General features: G+C 38.2%; 1 protein-coding gene across 7 annotated transcripts in view; it reads left to right on the top strand.

The window, feature by feature from the left end:
• SLC8A3 (solute carrier family 8 member A3) overlaps positions 1 to 21812 on the top strand; it is a 240828-nt gene that overhangs the window by 195415 nt on the left and 23601 nt on the right. For 4 of the 7 annotated variants that reach the window (XM_043986164.1, XM_043986169.1, XM_043986167.1 and 1 more), the window contains exon 3: positions 20039 to 20145. The exons of the other annotated variants lie outside the window; for them this stretch is intronic. In XM_043986164.1, coding sequence (XP_043842099.1) covers positions 20039 to 20145 — 107 coding nt within the window. The remainder of the gene's footprint in view (positions 1 to 20038; positions 20146 to 21812) is intronic. 7 annotated transcript variants of the gene reach the window in all.

The following is a 21812-nucleotide window of genomic DNA, read 5'->3' as shown; positions in this document are numbered from 1 at the left end:
CTTTCAGAGAGTCAAGTCAACAAGCATTTATTAAGTGACTGCTGTGTGCCAGGCACTGTGTTAAGGTCTGGGTTAGATAGGGCTAGGATACCCCATTTTTATATTATAGATGTATTCAGGTCTTCAAGTATGTTATAAACCATACAGGTGATCATAGGATGTTGGTAATCCTGAAAGGTAGAAACCCAAGAGGTTTCTTCAATCATTAGTAGCCCTGCAATGATCTGGGCCACTGGGGATGTCAAGTATTGGGAGAAGAAGAAGATGTAATACATCCCCTTAGGTAAGACATAGGAACTCAGTGACTTGGCATCCCATTTACCTGGAGGACAGGTCCAAGTCATTGATACCTAAGAAGATGCTCCCTCTACTTCCTCACACTCATGTAAAATGAGAATCAGTTTGAGATCCTAGAGATCTTTCCTGATGTGAACCCCATTAGAATGTAACTCTCTTAAGACCAAGCATTTTATTCTTTGTACTTGGACTTCCCAGCACCTAGCAAAGTGCTTGGATAAGTGCTTAATAAATAAATGCCTGTTGATTGTTGTTGTCAATGTATCTGACCTCAAAGGCAGTGTAGCCAGGAGTCAGAATAGGAATTGCTAAGTGGTGGGATAGGGTGATGACAACAGGAAACTGATGGATTGAAAACATTAGTTGTACTTTCTTGTTAGGATTGAATGGTTATTGGGGAGGGTTATTGTTTTTTGTCTTTCATTCTTTTTTTCTTTTTTTGTGGGGCAGTGAGGGTCAAGTGACTTGCCCAGGACCACATATCTAGTAAGTGTCAAGTGTCTGAGGCTGGATTTGAACTCAGGTCCCCCTGAATCCAAGGCTGGTGCTTTAGCCACTGTGCCACCTAGCTGCCCCTGTCCTTCATTCTTTTTTTGTGGGGAAATGAGGGTTAAGTGACTTGCTCAGGATCACACAGCTAGCAAGTGTCAAGTGTCTGAGGCTGGATTTGAACTCAGGTCCTCCTGAATCCAGGGCCGGTGCTTTATCCACTGTGCCACCTAACTGCCCCCCTTTTCTTCATTCTTGAAGAGGACCATGGCATCCAAGTGATGTCATGACTTTCAGTGAATTGGATTTAAGTGAGGGAAGATTATGCAAGGTCACCAACCTCACCCTCTCCTCCAGAGCCATCTAGGTCTAGTGGCAAGATATATATCAGGATGTTTAAGGCAATTGGGGTTAAGTGACTTGCTCGGGGTCACATAGCTAGTAAGCATCTGAGGCGAGATTTGAACTCAAGTCCCCCTTCCTGACTCCAGGGCCAGTGCTTTTATCCACTGTGCCACCTAGCTGCCCCTATTGGCAAGGGAGGAAAAGCATGAAGGAGCATAAATTAGTTTTTAAACGATTCACAAACTCACAGCTTGTGCCTGAAATTTCTAAAGTTTCTGAATAATCAAAAGGCAAGTCTATTTATATAAATGAAGCAAAATATACAAGCTACCAGTGAGATGTAAGGGCCCATATAGCTCTCCTGGGCTCTGCCAAGGTGAAATTTCACCTTATATTATCTGGCCCCAGACCTACTATGCCATGCATAATACATCTACCTTCTCCTTCCCTTTCCAACTGTAGCTCACATCAACACTGCAGTTTCCTGGGAAACCATGTTTTCAATCAATTGACTCTTCTCACTGACCATGACTCCCTTGTTCCAATGTAACTTCTCTGCAGTCAGGGACTATCTTGTTTGCTTGGGTTTATATATTCAGAACTGGGTATAGTGTCTGGTATATAATAAATGATTTTTCATTTATTCATTCACTCATTCATTTATTCTTCACTGGGAAAACTCCAGCAACTTTCCCTTGAAGATGCTTAGACTTGCTTTTGAGTAATAGCTTTTGTTTCCAGAATGTTTCCTTGAGAAACTTAAATACTTCAAAGTAGAGGGATATGCTGGAGCCAGCTCTAAGGGACCTGATTGCTAAATTTTCAGTGTGAGCACTAATGCTTTAGAAATGGACAAATGCTACAAATCAGGGCTTGATTTATTATTTTGTTGATTTTCTAGACTTGAGAAAGTGATAGAGAAAACATTAATAATTAAGATTAAATTTAAACATGTGTCCTGCTTACTTTATTTTTCCATAGAGCTGGTTGTTAAATATTTATCAATATATCACTGACTGTAAGCTTTGAGGACAGAGACTATTTTCTTTTTTTTATTTTGAACTTATATTCTCTAGGGGAGACTATATGTGTATATGCCTGTATATATTTATATATGTATATATTTTGAGTTTACACATATATGAATACATATATTTATACACACATATATAAGTATATATATATATGTGTGTGTGTATATATGTATATACTTATATAGTCAAGATGTAATACCTCTTCACAACATCATAGTGAGTTAAGTGATTAAGCAGAGGTTATTTAGTCAATCTAAGGCTTGGCTGGGACTGGAATCCAATCCCGCTGGTTCCCAGAGTAACTTGGTCTAGCCTGGGTCCTAGCAGAGATTGCAGAATGCAGAGGAATGTGACCATTTTGGATGCTTGGGAAAAGTAAGGAGGAAGGTCTTCCTATCTGTGGTTTTGAATATTCACTCTGTATCTGAGGAAGACTTGCAGTGAGGGCCCAGCCTGAAGTCTTTCAGAACTTTACGTTTATTACAGGATTTTGCCAACTCCCTCCTATGTATCTGGATATGGAGACTGGTATGACACAGTGGAGAGACCTCCAGATTTGTAGTAAAAGGACTCGGATTAAAATCCTTATTCTTTATTTTACTATTTATTCTTTGTTTAGTACTTATGTGACCTTGGATAAGTCACAAACAATATAGCCGTTACTGTGTATGATGTTCTCCTGGTTCTGATCAATTCAATCAGCATCAGTTCATGTAAATCTTTCTAGGTTTTTCTGAAATCATCCTGCTTGTTATTTCTTATAGCACAATAATATTTCATCACAATCATATACCACAGCTTGTTTAGCCCATCCCCTAATTGGTGGGCATCCCCATAATTTCCAATTCTTAGCCACCACAAAAAGAATTGTTATAAATATTTTTGTATAAATAGGTCCTTTTCCCTTTTTGCAGGGCTCTCTTTAGGATATAGACATGGCAGTGGTATTGCTGCATCAGAGGGTATGCACAATTTTATAGCCCTTTGGGCATGGTTCCAAATTCTTCTCCAGAATGGTTGGATCAGTTCACAACTCCACCGACAGTGCAATAATGTCCTCCCTCAACTATATTTTTACTCACATCATCAGGACCTGGCTTCTTTTCTCCTTACTTCATGCACAATGAGGTTAGAGCATCATAACTAACAGTTTGAACAGAAAAGCAATACAAATTTCTCCTCTCTACTGGGATCCAAGTCATTTAAAAAATAGGGTCCCTAGCAGAGAGAGAAAGTAAGACAGACAGATCTAACATTGTCAAAGCAATTAATCAGATAACCAGCCAGTTGTTCCCTGATGTGCTGGTAGTAGACACATTGTTAAATAAAATGATTTTTATAGATCATTCTTGCTGTCTTTCCATAAGGGAGATTTATCAACTTTGGTGCTTGGGAATCATTTATTCCCAGACCAGTGGCTCCAATTTTTTCCTCTTGGCCCAGTGTTTCAGGGACAAATTGAGAGGGATAGAGTTGGAAGCTGGAAGTCTCCCTCTCTGAGAGGATTGTATAGAACAGGAAAATTATGCCCTAAGGACTGGGGATCTATTTTCCTTCTGTTGATCTGGAAACCCCAAACTATCACCACTTTGAGGAAAAGTAGGCAAATATCTTAATGAAGCTCCTTGATGAGGTGTCCTAGAAATGACTTTCCCAAAACTAGTTTATTCTTTTTTTTTCTTTTTTTTTTTTTTGGTGAAGCAATTGGAGTTAAGTGACTTGCCCAGGATCACACAGCTAGTAAGTGTCAAGTGTCTGAGGCTGGATTTGAATTCAGGTCCTCCTGACTCCAGGGCCAGTGCTCTATCCACTGTGCCACCTAGCTGCCCAAAACTAGTTTATTCTTAATGTGTACCATCTACTTTTCTCCCCAGTGAGAGCTCTTCTGACCACAGGGCAGCATGGACAGAGATCTTTTCTTCCCCATAGCCCCCAATTTTTCCTAACTAGGGTTTGTAAGCAACTTTGCTGCATAAGTTATCAAGGAAGAAACTGCCTCTTTCTTTCCCCTGACTCTCAATTTAAAAAAATCATTATGACAATGATGGAGAATGAAAACCAGGAATAGCTTTGAGAGGTCTGTGTTTGATCAATGGATCCCAAGAGTGATTTTGCCTGCAGACACTTATCCTAGAGATTGGAAAGGTCTTTGTTGTATAACTGTACCATAGGCTGGAAGGGTCAATAAGTGGAATGTCTTCTACATAGAGGAATTATTAAGCACAGTGTCTGGCTCTTAGCCCTATATAAATGTTAATTGTTGTTATACTTGCATATTTCACTTTAGCTTTTTGTTAATATGGCACAGCTCCTAGAATTAAGGAACTTTTAAGTCAATTTGGAAAGTCAAAACATTAGAACATTGAGTGATACTACAAGGCAGTATAGTATACAATCAATTCAGTTGAACAAACATATAGTGGACAGCTACGATATGCAAAAATGAGTGGCAGAGACAATCACTACCCTAAAAATTCAGATACAAGAGACATTACTGTGGATTGGGGCAGTCATAGAAAACTAGCCAGTGATAGTTCCCAAACTTGACCCTGAAGGATGGTTAGCTTTTGGGTGGGTGGAAGGAAGATAGAATATCAAGGAAAAGGCACAAAACAAGTAATGATTGTGACCTCTTTGGAGGACAGTAAGGAGACTAGACTGGCTGGAGTGGAGGACTTATTTTCTGCATTGTGTTAAATCAGTCATATCTGACTCTTTGTGACTCCATTTTGTTTTGTTTTCGTTTTGGTAAAGATACTAGAGTGGTTTACCATTTCCTTCTCCTGCTCATTTTACAGAGGAGGAAACTGAGGTAAACAGCATCAGTGTCTTGCCCAGGGTTATACAGCAAGGAAGCATCTGAGGCTGGATTTGAGCTCAGGTTTTCCTGAATCCAGGCCCAGCACTCTATTCCCTGTGTCACCTAGCCAACCTATATATTGAGTAGTAGGAGGTAAAGTTGGATGGATAAAGATTGACCCAGATCATAAAATACCATGAATGCCAGCCTGAGGAATTTCCATGCTTTAAGACTTAAGTTGTTGAGAAAGTTCTGACCTGTGTTGGGAGAGGAGCTCTCTGCACCAAATGAAACTACAGGTCTAGTCCCTCTCTCTATCCTTGTTTGAACTCTGCCTGAAAAATCCATTCAATATTTTTGAACAAGGGCATGACATGCCTCCCTTAAGGTCATTACTGTTCTCAAGAGGATGCTAACTCCTGCAGATACAAACTTCACAGCTTTTCTGAGAGTGGTTTTTCTGATACTTCTCATGGTTCATGACCATGTTGTCCAGCTATTGTATCCTAGAGCAGAGAAACACAGACTTTTATCAGAGGTGCTGCTCCAAATTTTCCTCTTGTAGCCATAGAAATAAAAAGCTACTCAGGCAAGAGCCAGTGTGATAGCTAGGCAGTGCAGTGGATAGAGTATTGGAGTTGGAGTAAGGAAGACCTGTATTCACATCCTGCCTCAGAACCTTACTAGTTGTACAACCCTGGGCAAGTCATTTTCTCATTTGTAAAATTAGAGGGTTGGACTTGATGGCCTAATGTCCATCTCTAAACATATGGTCCTAAGATGCTATATACTCGAGTCCCTTGGGACAATCAAGGGCATACAAGTATAAACTGTGGTGAACTGTGCCTGTGAATGACTCTGGATATTTTGGTATGATGGAGATGAGTGGAAAAGTCACCTAAACATTTGTCTCTGTAGGTGTGCTTTCCATAAATATATCCAACAACTATGGCTGAACGGTCAGTGGAAACAATAGGCTACTTGGCCAGATTGTATTGTACATTAATCCCACTTAAAGGATATTGTATCTTCAAGATTACTTCTGATCAATCAAGAAAACAACATTTATTTTTAAAAATATATAATATTTTATTTTCCCCCCAATTGTATGTTAAAAAAAAATTTAAACTTTTTTTTATTTTGAGTTCCAAATTCTATCCTTCTTTCCCTCCTTTTCCTCCCCCTCCTTGAAATGGTAAGCAATCAGATATAGGTTATACATGTGCAATCCGGTAAAACATTTCCATATTAGTCATTTTGTACAAGAAGACTAGAATTTTAAAAAATGAAAAATAGCATGCTTTAGTTTGTATTCAATCAATATCAGTTCTTTCTCTGGAAATGGATAGTATGTTTCCTCATTAGTCCTTTAGGATTATCTTGGATCATTGTATTGCTGAGAATATCCAAGTCATTCACAATTCTTCATCAAATAATATTGCTATTAATGTGCACATTTTCCTGCTTCTGTTTACTTCACGTGTATTAGTTCATGTAAGTCTTTCCAAGTTTTTCTGAAACCATCATGCTTGTCATTTCTTTTTATTTATTTATTTGTTTGTTTGTTTGTTTGTTTGTTTATTTATTTGGTTTTGGTGAGGTAATTAGGATTTAGTGGCTTGCCCAGGGTCTCGCAGCTAGCAAGCATCAAAGGTCTGAGGCTGGATTTAAACTCAGGTCCTCCTGAATCTAGGGCCGGTGCTCTATCCACTGTGCCACCTAGCTGCCCCTGTCATTTCTTATAGGACAATAATATTTCCATCATAATCATATACCACAGCTTGTTTAGCCCATCCCTCAATTTATGGGCATCCCCATAATTTCCAATTCTTAGCCACTACAAAAAGAGATGCTATAAATATTTTTGTAAAAATAGGTCCTTTCTCCTTTTTACAAACAATATTTATCAAGCACCCACTATGTGCTTCTGATTAGACTTTAGTCCCATTAGCAGAGTTGCTATGGAGAGTATGTCAGCAATGGTGAGTCAGTGACCATTTAGTGGTCATTTAGGTAGCTAGGTGGTACAGTGGAAAGAATGCTGGTCCTGCAGTTATGAAGACCTGAGTTCGAATCCAGTCTTAGATACTTATAAGCTATGTGACCCTGGACAAGTCACTTAACATTTCTTTGTCTTAGTTGCCTCAACTTTTAAAATAAGTATAATAACAATACCTACCTCCCAGGGTTATTTTCAGGTTCAAATTAGATAATATTTATAAAGCTCTTAGTACAGTGCCTGACACATCATTATTGTTTGTCCTTTGTTCTCAAAGAGGACCATGACATTGGGGAAATGATGTCAGAACTTGTACAAATTGGATTTAAGTGAGGAAGGGCTATGCAAAGTCACCATTCTCACTCACTCCTCCAGAGACATCTGGGTCCAGTGGCAAGATACACATCAGGACTGTACAGAAATGCTTGTTCCCTATTCCCTCCCTCTCCCAGTTGGACATAGTCTTGTCTTCAGAAGCGGCAAAACATTCTTAAGTCAAACGAGTCTTTTCTGCCTCAACTGTTCTTTCTCCCATGTGTTTTTATAGTTAGGGGAGGACAGGAGGGAAGAAAGATCATCTGTCCTGATAAAAGCATTCGATTACATTAAAAAAGCTAGATGGGAACTCTAAGGAATGTCCAAGTACCTGCTTTCAGAGAGTTAAGTAGGCCTTCCAACACAATTTCCCTTTGCCTTTTTCAAAGGTTTATTTCAAAAAAACAAAAACACTGAAATGTTTTCTTTATTTTAAAATAATATCACTTTTTAATGCTTTAGAGAAAAAGGTACATCAATATAGGAGTTGGAGTCAGAGGAGCTGGGTTCAAATGCTGGTTTTCATACTTATGATCTGACTTACCCTGGGCAGGAGTCTAACCCTCTCAAGGTCTCATTTTTCTCCTTTGTAAAATGAGGGGGTTGCACTGGATGACCTTTAAGGTTCCTTCCTGCTCTAAGGCTACCATCTTCTAAAGACATTTGTTTATTCATTTACATAATCATTAGCTTTTCACAAGGGAAAGTTAATCAATGATTCTGCCCCTTGCCAAGAGCAAAATTCCTAAACTTCCTGATGGCATATTAGAATTGAAGGAGAGAATCTCAGAGGCTGTTGATTCGACTTCCCACCTAAAATAGAAATGCTTTTCATAATATCCTTTTCAGATGGTCATCCACAATCTGCTTGCATAAAATGAAGAGGGGCTCATTATTTCCTATGGCATATTTCATTAGACAGCCCAAGATGTTAGAAAAGTCTTTATTAAGCTAAAATCTGCCACCTTGTAACTTCCAACCACTGGTTCTACCTTCAAAAGTAAAATAGGAGTCCGTTTTTTTTTCTGCATTACAACTTAAAGACATTTGAAAATAACCATCATATCTGCCCTTCAGATGGTCTCTGCCTCTCCATCCCTAACATGTTAAGATTTTCAGACTCTGAATCATGCTGGTTTCCCTCTAGATATCCTCCAATTCATCCATGTCCCCCTTGAAATGAGGTGCCCATCTCTACTAAAAGTGAACATGTGACAGGCACAAAATATCAGAAACAGATTTAGAAAATAAAAAAAAAAGATTCAGAAAATCAAAAAATATCATATACATTATTTCCTGACAGCAGCACATTAAAAACTAGTCTTGATTAAGGAAATTTGAATAAAAGATTCAAACTTAAATGGAAACTAAATAATTTAATCCTAAAGAATTGGTGGGTCAAAGAACAACCCATAGAAACAACAAATGATTTCATCAAACAAAATGACAACAATGAAGCCACACACCAAGAGCTTTTGGGATGCTGCCAAAGGAGTCCTTCAGGGAGTATTTCTATCTCTAAACACTTTCAACAACTAAGAAAGAAACAACAAATTATTAAATTGGGCATGTAACTAAAAAAAAAACCTAGAAAAGCATCAAATAAAAAACCCCCTCCAATCAAACACAAAATAGAAATTCTGAAAATCAAAAGAGATAAAAAATTAAAACTATAAAAATTGAATTGATAATTGAAACTACAAGCTTTTTTGGGTGAGGGATGAATAAAATGCATAAACTTACTAAATCTAGTTAAAAACAAAAGGAAGAAAAGAAATTCCAATATTAGAAATGTAAAAGGAGACTTTATAACAAATGAAGACATAAAGGAAGTTATTAGAAACTTTTGCCCAATTATATGCCATGAAAGTTTATAACCTAAATGAAATGGATGGGTTTTTATTTTTAAAATGAACTACCCACCAAATAATAACAGAAATAGATAATTTAAACAGCTGATTATCAGAAAAAGCAATTAAACAAATATATAAGAACAAGAGCCTATCCCCAACTGATTTGTTAAAGGATACAAACACTTTGGGGTGGTGGGGCTGATAGAGGGAGTAATAATGATGCTACAAAAGGAAGAGAAGAAAGAAAAACCTCATTTAAAAATAAGTAAGGGAGGGAAATTTAGAAGGGGATGTAGATAAGCAAGATAGTTTTTAAGCTACTATGTTAAAATCTGAAGAATACAAAAACCTCAAAGTAGTGGAGAATCACAGTTTTATATGCAGTCCTCTTTTTCCTTCTTTGTATATGGAAAGATTGATGTTTGTCATATTTATAATAATAAAAAGGGGAATTTTAAAATATAAAATTTAAATTATTTTATAATTTAAATTTAATTTTTAATTAATTAAAATTTTAAGCTTTAATTTTTTGAAGTTAAAAAATGTATTTATGGAATTGAACCCAATCCTCCAGATGTTATTTGATCAGTGCAGAGCACAGTGGGGTATGAAATCCCATGAGTAGGATATTTAATATCTATTACATCTAGGTGACTAAGTGGTACAGTGGGTAGAATGTCCTGCCTGGAGTCAGGAATACCTGAGTTCAAATTTGACCTCAGATACTTATTAGCTGTGTGACCCTGAGCAAATCACTTAACATCTGTTTGGTTCAGTTTTCTCATCTGTAAGATAGACATAATAGTAGTAATTAGAAGAACTACATCATACTTGTTGTGAGGATCAAGTAAGATAACAAAGTGCTTGGCATGGTGCCTAGCACATACTAGGTGTTATAACGATGTTAGCTATTATTAGAACTATTTTTATTCATTCAACCTAAGTTAGTGTTGACATTTTGAGTAACTGCCCCACATGTAAATCAACTAATATGAAGTCAGAGATGCCTCTGATTGAGTTCCAGGGGTCCTCATGTCCCTACTTATTCTCAAGAGAGAAAGCAATTGGTATAGGTTTTAGAGGTTTCCAAATCATAGCTCAGGAGACCAAGAGTCAGAGCCTGAAACCACCCAGGTTGCTTTGCCAACATGGTATGACAAGATTATAAAGTTCTCTTTCCCTGTTTTCCAGACCCTGAAATCTGAGTTCAGGGAAGGTTGGGGGGTTGTTGTTCTTTATGGGTAAGAATGTAGAGTATAGGTGAAGGGTTTGAGGTTCCAGAAAGCACCGGGGGAAGGCTCAGTAGTTCATTATCCATACTTTATCACTGGATGCTAGAATAAAGAAGATTTATGAGCTCTGGCTGGCCTAAAAAGAATGATAAATTTAGAAGTAGTGAACCTTTCTTGATAATGTAAAGAATTATACAGTAGAAATTAGAAGAAGGGAAGAAGTCATTAAGCCTGCTCCAATGAGGTTACTTTGAAATATGGGAGTCATAGAGGTTAGTATGTCACCTACTAGATGTGGGGGTTTGGTTATCCCTCTCTTAAGGATGTACTCTCAAGGTTCAAGAAATGGAGATTCTTAATATCATAAATTCTTAGAGTTGGAAAGAGTCTGAGAGTCTTGCCCAGTTTCCATGGGAAACATATTTTCCATCTATATCATTCCCAACAAGGGGTCATGTAGCCTCCAGTGATGGAAAAGCTCACTATTTCATGACATAACTTATGCTACTTTTGGACAGCTTAGCTTTAGACAGTGAGAAATATTATCAGCCTGAGGTTGTAATTTGAAAACAATGTGTTTTGAGAAAGTTGTTCTACACATCCAGTGGTAATACTTACCAAGATAAAGTGGGACTTGTTTTGGGGATCCACAAGGTTATACACAGTATTTTTATTATTTAGAGAGAGGATACTATCTCTTTTGGTCATTTATTTACTCGTTCATATATTCAGAGGGATCTGTGATTTCATTTTGAGAACTGCCTCCAATAATTTAGATTGCAGCCTGCCTGTGTCTGCCCATCTATTTTTTTCTTTAAAAAATGGATCTTAAAAAATACCACATAATTTCCATACACATTGTAGAACAGGAAGAGGGGGAAACTATCAATCTTTATTATGAAGAATTTGGATTTCTTTAAAAAGACATAACAAATTCATTGTGTAACTTTCAAAGTTATCCTGCTTGTTTGTGATCCCTTCTGGCCTTTCTTTTGTTTTTCTCTTCTCATTTTTTTGGAAACTCTATTCTTTTTCCATTCTCCTTCCTATCTCTATCTCTTCTCCCCCATTGAAAAGAAAAGCAAAACTCTTACAATAAGCAAAACAAGTTTCCATATCAATCATGTCCAAAACAAACAAACAAAAAAACCCTCCAACCAAACACAAAATGGAAATTCTGAAAATCAAAAGAGATAAAAAATTTAAAACTATAAAAATTGAATTGATAATTGAAACTAGAAGCTTTTGGGGTGAGGGATGAATAAAATGCATAAACTTACTAAATCTAGTTAAAAACAAAAGGAAGAAAAAAGAATTCTAATATTAGAAATGAAAAAGGAGACTTTATAACAAATGAAGACATAAAGGAAGTTATTAAAAATTTTTGCCCAATTATATGTGAAGAAAATTTATAACTTAAATAAAATGGATGGGTTTTTATTTAAAAAATGAACTACCCACCAAATAATAACAGAAATAGATCATTTAAATAGCCATATATCTCATTCTGAATTTTCTTTTTTTGTTTATCTAGAATTTTATTTTTCCCAAATTACATGTAAATACAAATTTTGACATAATTTTTTAAAAATTCCGTGTTCCAAATTATATTCCTCCCTCCCTCCCCCACCAAGAACTCAAGCAATTCAATATTAGATATACGTGAGCAGTCATACAAAACATTTCCACGTTAGCCAGGTTGTGAAAGAAAACAGACAGAAACAAAACTTCAGATAAAGGAACTAACAAAAAAATTATGCTTCAATATGTATTCAGACACCATTAGTTCTCTCTCTGTAGATGGATTGTATTTTTCATAAGATCTTCAGAGTTGTCTTGGATCATTGCATTGTTGAAAATAACCAAGTCATTCATAGCAGATCATCTTGCAGTCTTGCTGTTATTTTGTATACCGTACATTTCACTTTACATCAGCTCATGCATGTCTTTCTGGATTTTTCTGATAGCATCCTGCTCATCATTTTTTAAATAGTCAACAACATTTATATAATACTTTAAAGAGAGATTTCCTTACAATAAACCCATGAGGTTGATTCTTACAATGACAGTAGCAGATAACATTTATATAGTACCTTATACTTGACAAAGAATTTTCTTTACAGTAGCCCAGCAAAGTAAGTACTATACCTTTTATCATCATCATTGTCATCAATCAGCATCAATCAAACCTCATCTTCATCAATTAATCCTCATTCTCATCAATAAGTCCTCATCATCAATCAATTCTCCTAAATCAATTCTCATCTTCATCTAATCATCAATTGATCAATCTTCATCATCATTTTTCATTACTCTTGCCTCTGCTTCAAAATTTTTTTCAGTTACTATTGTTAACTGTGTTACCTTCCATCCTATTCCTTCCCCTATGATATTTACTCTATTTTCTATCTTCTTTCACCCTATCCGTCCTCAAAAGTGTTTTCCTTCTGATTGTCCCCTCCCCCAATCTACTCTCTCTTCATTTGTCCCTCCCTTCTTATCCCTTTTCCCTCCTATCCTCCTCCAGGGTAGATAGATTACTCCACCCAATTGAGTGTGTGTGTGTTGTTCCCTCCTTGAGCCAATTCTGATGAAATTAAGGTCTTTGAGCCAATTCTGATGAGTGTAAGGCTCATTCAATGCCCTGCTCCTCCCCCATCTCTCCCCCCACTCCATAAGCCCTTTCCTGATTCTTTCAAGTGGGATTTTACTCCATTTTACCTCTCCCCTTCCTCCTGCCCCAGTACATTCTTCTCACACCCTCAATTTTAACTTAAAGGTGTCATCATGGAGCAGATAGGTGACACAGTAGAAAAAGCACCCACCCTGGACCCAAGAGGACTTGAGCCCAAATCTGGCCTCAGACATAAGACTCCCACCAACTCCATGGCCCCAGGCATGCCACCTAACCCTGACCCACAAAACAAATGATAAACAAAAATAAATGCTTTACAGATATCATCCATTCATAATAAATTCCCACCTGTGCCCTCTGTCTAAATTTATTCCTATCATCTGCCCTAATACTGAGAAAGTTCATATGAGTTAGACATATCATCTTCCCGTGTAGGAATGTAAACAGTTTAACCTTTTAACATCCCTCATGATTTCTTTTTCCTGTTTACCTTTTTATGCTTCTCTAGGGTCTTGTATTTGAAAGTCAAATTTTCTACTCAGTTCAGTTCTTCTCATCACAAATGCCTGAAAGTCCTCTTTTTCATTGAAGTTCCATTTTTCCCCTTGAAAGATTATACTCAGTTTTGCTGGGTAGGTGATTCTTGGTTGTAATCCCAATTCCTTTGCCCTCTGGAATATCATATTCCATGTCCTTTGATCCTTTAATGTAGAAGCTGCTAGATATTGTGCTAGCCTGACTGTGGTTCCACAGTACTTGAATTGTTTCTTTCTGGCTGCTTGCAATATTTTCTCCTTGACCTGAGAGCTCTGGAATTTGGCTATAATGTTCCTGGAAGTTTTCATTTTGGGATCTCTTTAAGGAGGTGATTGGTAGATTCTTTCAATTTCTAGTTTACCTTCTGTTTCTAGAATATCAGGGCAATTTGCCCATAAAATCTCTTGGAGGATGATGTCTAAGTTCTTTTTTTTTTATCATGGTTTTCAGGTAGTCCTATAATTTTCAAGTTATCTCTCCTGAATCTATTTTCCTGTTCAGCAGTTTTTCCAAGAAGATATTTCACATTGCCCTCAATTTTTTTTATTCATTTGGATTTGCTTTATTGTGTCTTGGTTTCTCCTAAAGTCACTAGCTTCCTTTTGTTCAAATCTAGTTCTCAGGCAATTATTTTCTTCAGAGAGTTTTTCCATTTGGCTTTTCAAGTTGTTGACTTTTTTCCCATGACTTTCCTGCATTACTCTCATTTCTCTTTCCATTTCCCCCTCTACCTCTCTTATTTTATCTTCAGAGTCCTTTTTGAGTGCTTCTATGGCCTAAGACCAATCCATATTTTTCCTGGAAACTTTGGATATTGGAGCCCTGACATTGCTATCCTCTTCTGAGGGTGCACCTTGATCTTTCTTGTCACTAAAGAAACTTTCTATGTCTGTATCTTTCTCTGTCTGCTCAACTTGCTCATCTTTTACTTGTCTTTTAACTCCTTCTTAAAGTGCAGCCTGGAAGCAGTGCCCCACTTTGGACTACCTGAAAACCATGATCAAATAAAAGAACTTAGACATCATGTTCCAAGAGATTGTATGGGAAAATTGCCCTGATATTCTAGAAACAGAAGGTAAAATAGAAATTGAAAGACCTTCAGAGTGTCCCAGGTGGTACAATTTAAGGAGAGGCTTATTCTGCAATCACCTGCCCTGTGCTCTGGTCTGAAAATAACCCCAAGCTTACTTGCTCTTCAACCAGAAAACAAAATTTTTGTTTTGCTTGGTTGATAGCTCTGGTGAGCCTGTGCCCCTCTCCCACCTGGGCTGCTGCCACTGAAGGCTGCTTCCTGGTTCCCAGCAGGGGTAAAACCACCAAGTTCTGCCTCAGTGATAGCTGAGATCCCTGTAATCTCCCCCTGGCCAACCACTCAGCCCTCTCAGCAGACCATGAGCTTAGTTCCAGAGGCTCTGGACGTCTCTTTCTCTGGTGCAGCCTTCCTGGGGCTGGATCTTTGTCGCCTTGACCTTGGGGTTGGGTTCCATTCCCACTCCAGCACAGCAGACTCCTCCTGCTGACCTTCTAAGCCGTCTTTGGCTGGAAAATAATCTCACCCTATCCTTTTGTGGGTTCTGCTCCTTCAGGTATTGTCTTATGGCATTATATCTAAGGATTTGAAGGGATTTGGGGGAGAGCTCCAAGGAGTCACTGCCAGTCCTCCCCCATCTTGGCTCAACCCCCTCATTCTATATTTTCAGTCCATCACATCTCTGTCAGGAGGTGTGTTGTTGTCCATTTTTTGCAGGTCTTGTTCATGCCCCTCTATATCCTTGTCACAGCCACTCAGGTTTTTGGGGCTCTTGCATTATGAGGATACTAGTGGAGCACACAGGTCTTCTATCAACTCAAACTTAATGTCCTCCCATTTCATCATGTGACCAGTCTATCCTCATTATTTATACATACCTTTGAAAATTTCCTTTTCCCCACTTCTCTTTCACTTCCTCATTTGCAGTGTTGCATCCTGCTCCCATCTTGTACCTTTCCACTGCTCCCTGGGTTTCCCTCGATTTCAATACCTCAAACTATAAAGACCTGTTAATAGTAACAGTAGCTGGCATTTATATAAGACCTTAAGGTTTACAAAGCACTTCACATGCATTCTTTTTTTTTAAGTGACAAAGGCTTTATTTTCTTCTCATGAGAAGGAGGAAGCACCCTAATGTGCAGGTAGTGGGTGCCCCCATGCATTCTTTTTTTTTTTTTAATGTTACATAATAAAACAGGTTTGGGTCTTGATTTTACCATTTTTATGGCTTAAGGTTCCAACACTTTGTCACATTCCAAGTAAGCAACTGAATTCCTCAATGACATGCAGAGTATTGTATATTTTCAGTTGGTTTTGGTTTAAACCACATCTGCTCAGTTCTATGCTCACTTTTCAGGAAGGATTTTGACAAATTGGGAAATGACTTAGAGAGTAAAGGGACTGAAAACCATGCCACTTGAGGGAAATAGGGATTTTTAGTTTGAAGGAAAGATTAGAGGGGACATGATAGTTGTCATTTTTTTCCTGCTCGACTCCAGAGATAAGACCTAGGAATAACATTCCACTGATTGGTAGAAGTTGTAAAGGAGGAGATTTTGGCTCGATGTAAGGGAAAACACAAACAATTAGTGATGTTCAAAAGTAGGAGAGGTAGTAAGCTCCCATATCCCTGGGGATCTTTCAGTGGAGAGTGGATACCCATTTGATGGTAGGCCATAGAACTTCCTCTTCTGGTATGAATTGGACTGGAGGTCCCTCCCAATTCTGAGATTCAGTATTAATTGTTCTTTATAGTGTGCTGGAATCCACCTCCCTGTAACTTTACCATTTAGTTCTGCCTTTGCTCTCTGGGACAAAGCAGAATATAGTGGCAGCAATTTACTCATATGCTCTTGAGAATAAATTTCAGAAGTTCAGCAGGAGTGTGTTTTCCCCACTGAAGGCTCTGGCCTCCCAATGATGAGAGAGTATTCTTTGCAGATCCAGGGGTGGTCTGATCTGAAAGGTAGTATGTCCCTAGCACAAGGGAATCTGTTGAGTTATGATCTAGCAAACATGGGTAAGCACCGCCTAATCCCATCTTGGCTACTGATGCCATTATGTCATGGACGCTTCTCTTTTTCCCATGGCCACAGCCAGGTCTTGGGATCAAAACCCTGCATAGTCTGGCACTGGCTTCAGCAGAAAGGATTGTAGTGGAGGTGTGACCAGGCACTGGAAACCTCTGAAAGTACTCTTGGCTCTTACAGTGCCAGATTAAATTTAGGAGCAACTGCTTAGAATACTTTGGCTCCAGGGATATTGCGTAAATGGCCACAGAAATGAGAGGAGAAGAAGGTGGATGAATTGGGTATGAAGATCCTAAAATAGTAGACTGGATCCAATTTCAAACTTCCTCATTTCAGTTCAACTTTGAGACTGAAGGAGAAGTCTATGACATTTAATGCATATGCGTATATAGAATTTGGAAGACCTGCATGGTTAGCACTTTTCTGAGAAACATAGAATTTGGCAGGGAATATTGATACATCCATTAGTTGATGGTGGCTAGATCCAAAGAAACCATCAAGTTTAGTTTATTTGTATTGCTAGGCTTCCTGTCCATGTTAAGATTTATTTTTGCTTGAATTACAGAAACAATATAAGTTTCATGCAAAGCTATTTATAATTAATTGTAGGTTAAAAATTCACAGTAAGCCATATAAGCTAGACCATGTTTCTTATTAAATTCTGCTTGTTCCATATCATTTAACTTGGGGCTCTAAGCATAAATGGAAACTGGTTATAAAATTCAATATTTGGAAGTGATTTACCTCTGGTTAAGACAGCATCTTAACTAATAGAGCAACATGACTATCTACTCCATCTGTAGGTGGGAAAGGGGTATTTTATTACTTTACTAGGTGACTTGAGGCAACTGTTGGCACAGTTGGTAAAACACTTGTCAGGAAGACTTGAGCTCAAATCTGGCCTCAGACATCTCTTAGCTGTGTGGCCCTGGGCAAGTCACTTAACTTTTTTTTTGGCGAGGCAATGGGGGTCAAGTGACTTTCCCAGGGTCATACAGCTAGTAAATGTCAAGTGTCTGAGGCTGGATTTAAGCCAGGTACTCCTGAATCCAGAGCCAGTGCTTTATCCACTGCACCACCTAGCCACCCCCAGTCACTTAACTTCTGCTTCAGTTTCCTCTATAAAATGAGGATAGTGGCACTTACCTTGCAGAATTTTGGGAAGATCAAATAATATTTGTAAAAACAAAAGCACTTAGCACAGTCCCTAGCACACAGTAGATATTATATAAATGATTTTCCCCTCCTCCCACTTCATTCCATGTGAAATCTAACTTAAGCCTTTAATTGCAATTTAATCCCCATCTCTTATCTCTATTTTCTGCTGGGATGGAGACTGGATTTCACAATTCTGCTCATAACAGAAGAGATCATAAAAAAGGCCATGGTGTTCTAGGCATATATTTTATTTAGGTTGGTATTTTGGCTTAGACAAAGATGCCAGACAGATATTTTTAGATGAATATCATGGCTGTGTTTCATGACATCATTCTCAGAAATTTTTGCATTTACCCAAATCTCCTTAATAACCTGGGGTTGAATAACCTGTGTCAAATCTAGTTTTGTTTCTTCTCCACTGAAGTTCTATTTTAATATCTCATTAGACTATGAAGGTAAACTTGGGTCCTTGAAGACTATGCCAGTAGGCGATAAGCTCTGGCTGGTCCTATCAAACTGGAAAGACTTTGAGTAAAAACTAGTGATGTACTAGCAGTCTGCTTTAGAACTAGACGAGAGAACTAAGTGACCACAAATTGGTAAACTTTTCAGCTACTGCAAGTCTTGAAGCCCATCTATCAACCAAAATGTAGAGAAGCTGCAATCTGCATCTGTGGAGAGAATTCTTACTTCCAGAATCACATACATATTATTGAAATACTTGTTTCTAGTCTATACTGCTTCAAGCTCTAGAGATTTATCTTTTGTAACTTAATAAAGAGATTAGGGACGGGGCAGCTAGGTGGCGCAGTGGATAGAGCACCGGCCCTGGAGTCAGGAGTACCTGAGTTCAAATCCGGCCTCAGACACTTAACACATACTAGCTGTGTGACCCTGGGCAAGTCACTTAACCCCAATTGCCTCACTTAAAAAAAAAAAAAGATTAGGGAAAATTTCCCTATAATGGCTCACTACGAAATCCCAAATAGTGATTGAAAGACCAACTCTCTTCTCTGTCAGAAGGTCAGAGGCCACATATCCTCAAAATGAGGACCTGTAAGGGCTCACAAGCCATCTTTCCCAAGTTGAAGCTGCTTGGAGCTGAATATGTGTAAGAGTTTGGTTTTTTGGAGTACCGACCATTGACTTCATTTGGGGAATGATGAGATTATAGATTTGACCTTAGGTAAGCACCATAAGCAATGGGTGTTCAGGAGATAGACAGCTAAATGCCTTATAATGACTTGGTACATCTCAGCTGAGCAGAATAGTAGGACCACATCAGCCAATAAACATATTGATGTTTTTAAAAAGTGGACAGAGAAATAAAATAGAAAGGATACTGGTACATAATGGATGAACAAAATTATACCAGTATTTGGGCGTACACGTTTCTTTTTTTTTTGCTAACAGGTAGAATTTATTAAAAGGGGAATGGGTTGCCTTGGCAGGTGGTGGATAACTTGACTAGGGGCCTTCTCAGCAAAGTTTTTATAATCGTTAGTCAGGTGTAAAACAGGGGTTTCTTGTTAGGCACACATTAGATGAGATGGTTTCTGGAATTCCTTCCGACATGGAGATTCTATAATTCTATGGGATGTACACATTTCAGTGAGGCAGGGTAGAGCTCTTAAATTTGTCCTTGAAAGCCCACCCAACTGAACCAACAATGTTATACATTCCTGTAGGAGAGTTCTGGATATCTTGAGGACCGTCCATAATTCAATTCAGTAAATATTTGTAAAACACCTACTGTGCAAAAGGGATTATGCTAGACAGTAGAGGTACACAGGCCTTGCTGCTTCTCCTTCTCACTGCTCCCCCTTTCAATAAATCAGTTTTTGCCTGAAAGGAATTTATTATTTGTTAGTTTTTTTGAAAGATAAATACAAAAATTCACTGATCCCCAAACAAGTCTGGTCTATAAACCCTTGATCTTCCACTCCCACCCTACCTTCTTTCCTAAGAGATTTCAGATAGAGCTTCAACCAAACATGTTTTATTTTAGTTATCTACATGGCTCAAAGACCTGACTATCCCTTGTAGGTCCAATTGAGATCTGCAGAAGCCATAACTGGTTCCTTTTTAAGTTTAGGCTTAGGAGGGGCCTCAGCATATCCTCTTAGGCCACTTGAAATTGTATGGTGGTTGAGTTAACTTTGACATTCTGGTCTCATTTTTTTCTTTCTTCTTTCTTTTTTTTTCCTTTAAACTCTTGCCCTCTCTTTCCCTGGTTAGCCTGCCCCACTTCTGCCTGCTTATGATACTTTTTTTCCATCCACAGCAAAACAGTTCACATCAAGGTAATTGATGATGAGGAGTATGAGAAAAACAAGAATTACTTCATTGAACTGATGGGGCCCCGCATGGTGGATATGAGTTTACAGAAAGGTGTAGTACCCTGTCCTCCACACTAACATTAACATTCTTTCTTCTTCTTTCACCTTCTTTTATTCACCTCTTTTCTTCTTACTCTTGTTATCCACTCTCCCTTTTCTCTCTTATTCTCCCTTCCTATTCTCTCTCTTTGTTTCTCTGCTCAGTCCTTAACACTGCCATACACATGCCAACCTGTCACATGGTACTCATAAGGGATCTCTTCAGTGGTGCTTGCTTTCTTTGTGAAATCAAGGTGGGACCAAGAGAATGGATGGAGAGAGAGACAGACAGAGAGACAGACAGAGACAGAGACAGAGAGACAGAGATGACAGGAAGGAAAGTAGGTAAGAAAAGATTCTGATCTATATTACATTGGAGTCTTACCCCTACCCCTACCCCATGGCTGACAAACAGGAAAAATATTTCATTTAGGGCACAAAATAACTGTATCCAGAGAAAATTGTCGGTATGTTCTCTGCTCTCAAAGAGTTTGTAATCTAAAAGAAAGGGTTCTTAACATTTTTTGGTGGTATTGACCCCTTTGGTAATCTGAAGTTGCCTCCTTCTTCCATTCTCCCAACTCCTCAACCTCTTCTCAAACAAATTCCTTGATAGTTGGAGAAGAAAAGGCAAGGAAAGGGATGCTACAGATGTCTGTCTTCTCTTTTCCTCCCTGCCCCCCTCACTCACTAGCTTGGATTAAATAAATGTTACTCATTAGTTCTTTGGAAGTAGATGAAACTTATGGAATAAAGTTTTTAAATTAAGAAAATAAACTAAATAGTATTTCAAAGGAAACTAATTATACTGAAATACGGTTATCAGCATATTTAAAAAGTTTATGGTCACCAGGTTAAGAACCTTTGATCTAAAGGGAGACAAGATAGGGAAAATACATAGGAACCCATATGACAAAACCCATAAACAAACGAGCATCTTAGGTAGCTAAGCACAGCTATATAGAACCATCTACCCAGGTGATACATGCCTAGATTGCTGGCATCCCTGGAGAACAAGTGATCCTTATAACAACAAAAGCAACCCTACAAAATTTTGCTGAAATGAGTAAGGAAACCAATTCAGCAGACAATACCTAAAAATTCAGCCTTATGCAATGTGCAAGCCCTCTCAGCCCCTAGGGCCATTTCAGCCTAAGTCCAATGTGAGCAGCTAAAAATAACTATGAGGATATGGCTGCTTTCTGTGTGGTATGGTATGGTGTGGTGTGGTGTGTGTGTGTGTGTGTGTTTTAAAGGAACAGTACTGTGATAGAGGCTGCCTAGCTGTGTGCCAGTAGGTTTATGGTCACAGAAAATTCCTACCTCTGGCTTTTCCCTTAGTTTTCCTTCCTTTTCTTTTCTTTTTGGTAAAGAAACTAGACTTTGCTGAGCTACTCAGAGACAGAAAACTATCATCCCTCTGTGTCTGTATTAAGATAAATCAAGTTAATAAGCAATTATTAGTCATTTGCTGTATGCCAAATTCTGTGTTAGGCACTGGGGCTATTTTTTCATGGTGATTAATTATGACTTATAGTACCCCAACTTTGGGACACCGGCACCACTTATATTAATATAATTATATCATATATATTTTACATAATTATATAAGGTAATGGGCATTTAGGATTTAGTTTACTTCATTTGGCTCTACTGGCAACTTTTAAATGATGTGTCTGT

This window comes from Dromiciops gliroides, chromosome 2, assembly GCF_019393635.1.
Source record: "Dromiciops gliroides isolate mDroGli1 chromosome 2, mDroGli1.pri, whole genome shotgun sequence".
In the NCBI taxonomy this organism is placed as follows: domain Eukaryota; kingdom Metazoa; phylum Chordata; class Mammalia; order Microbiotheria; family Microbiotheriidae; genus Dromiciops; species Dromiciops gliroides.
This window is presented reverse-complemented; position numbering and strand designations above follow the sequence as displayed.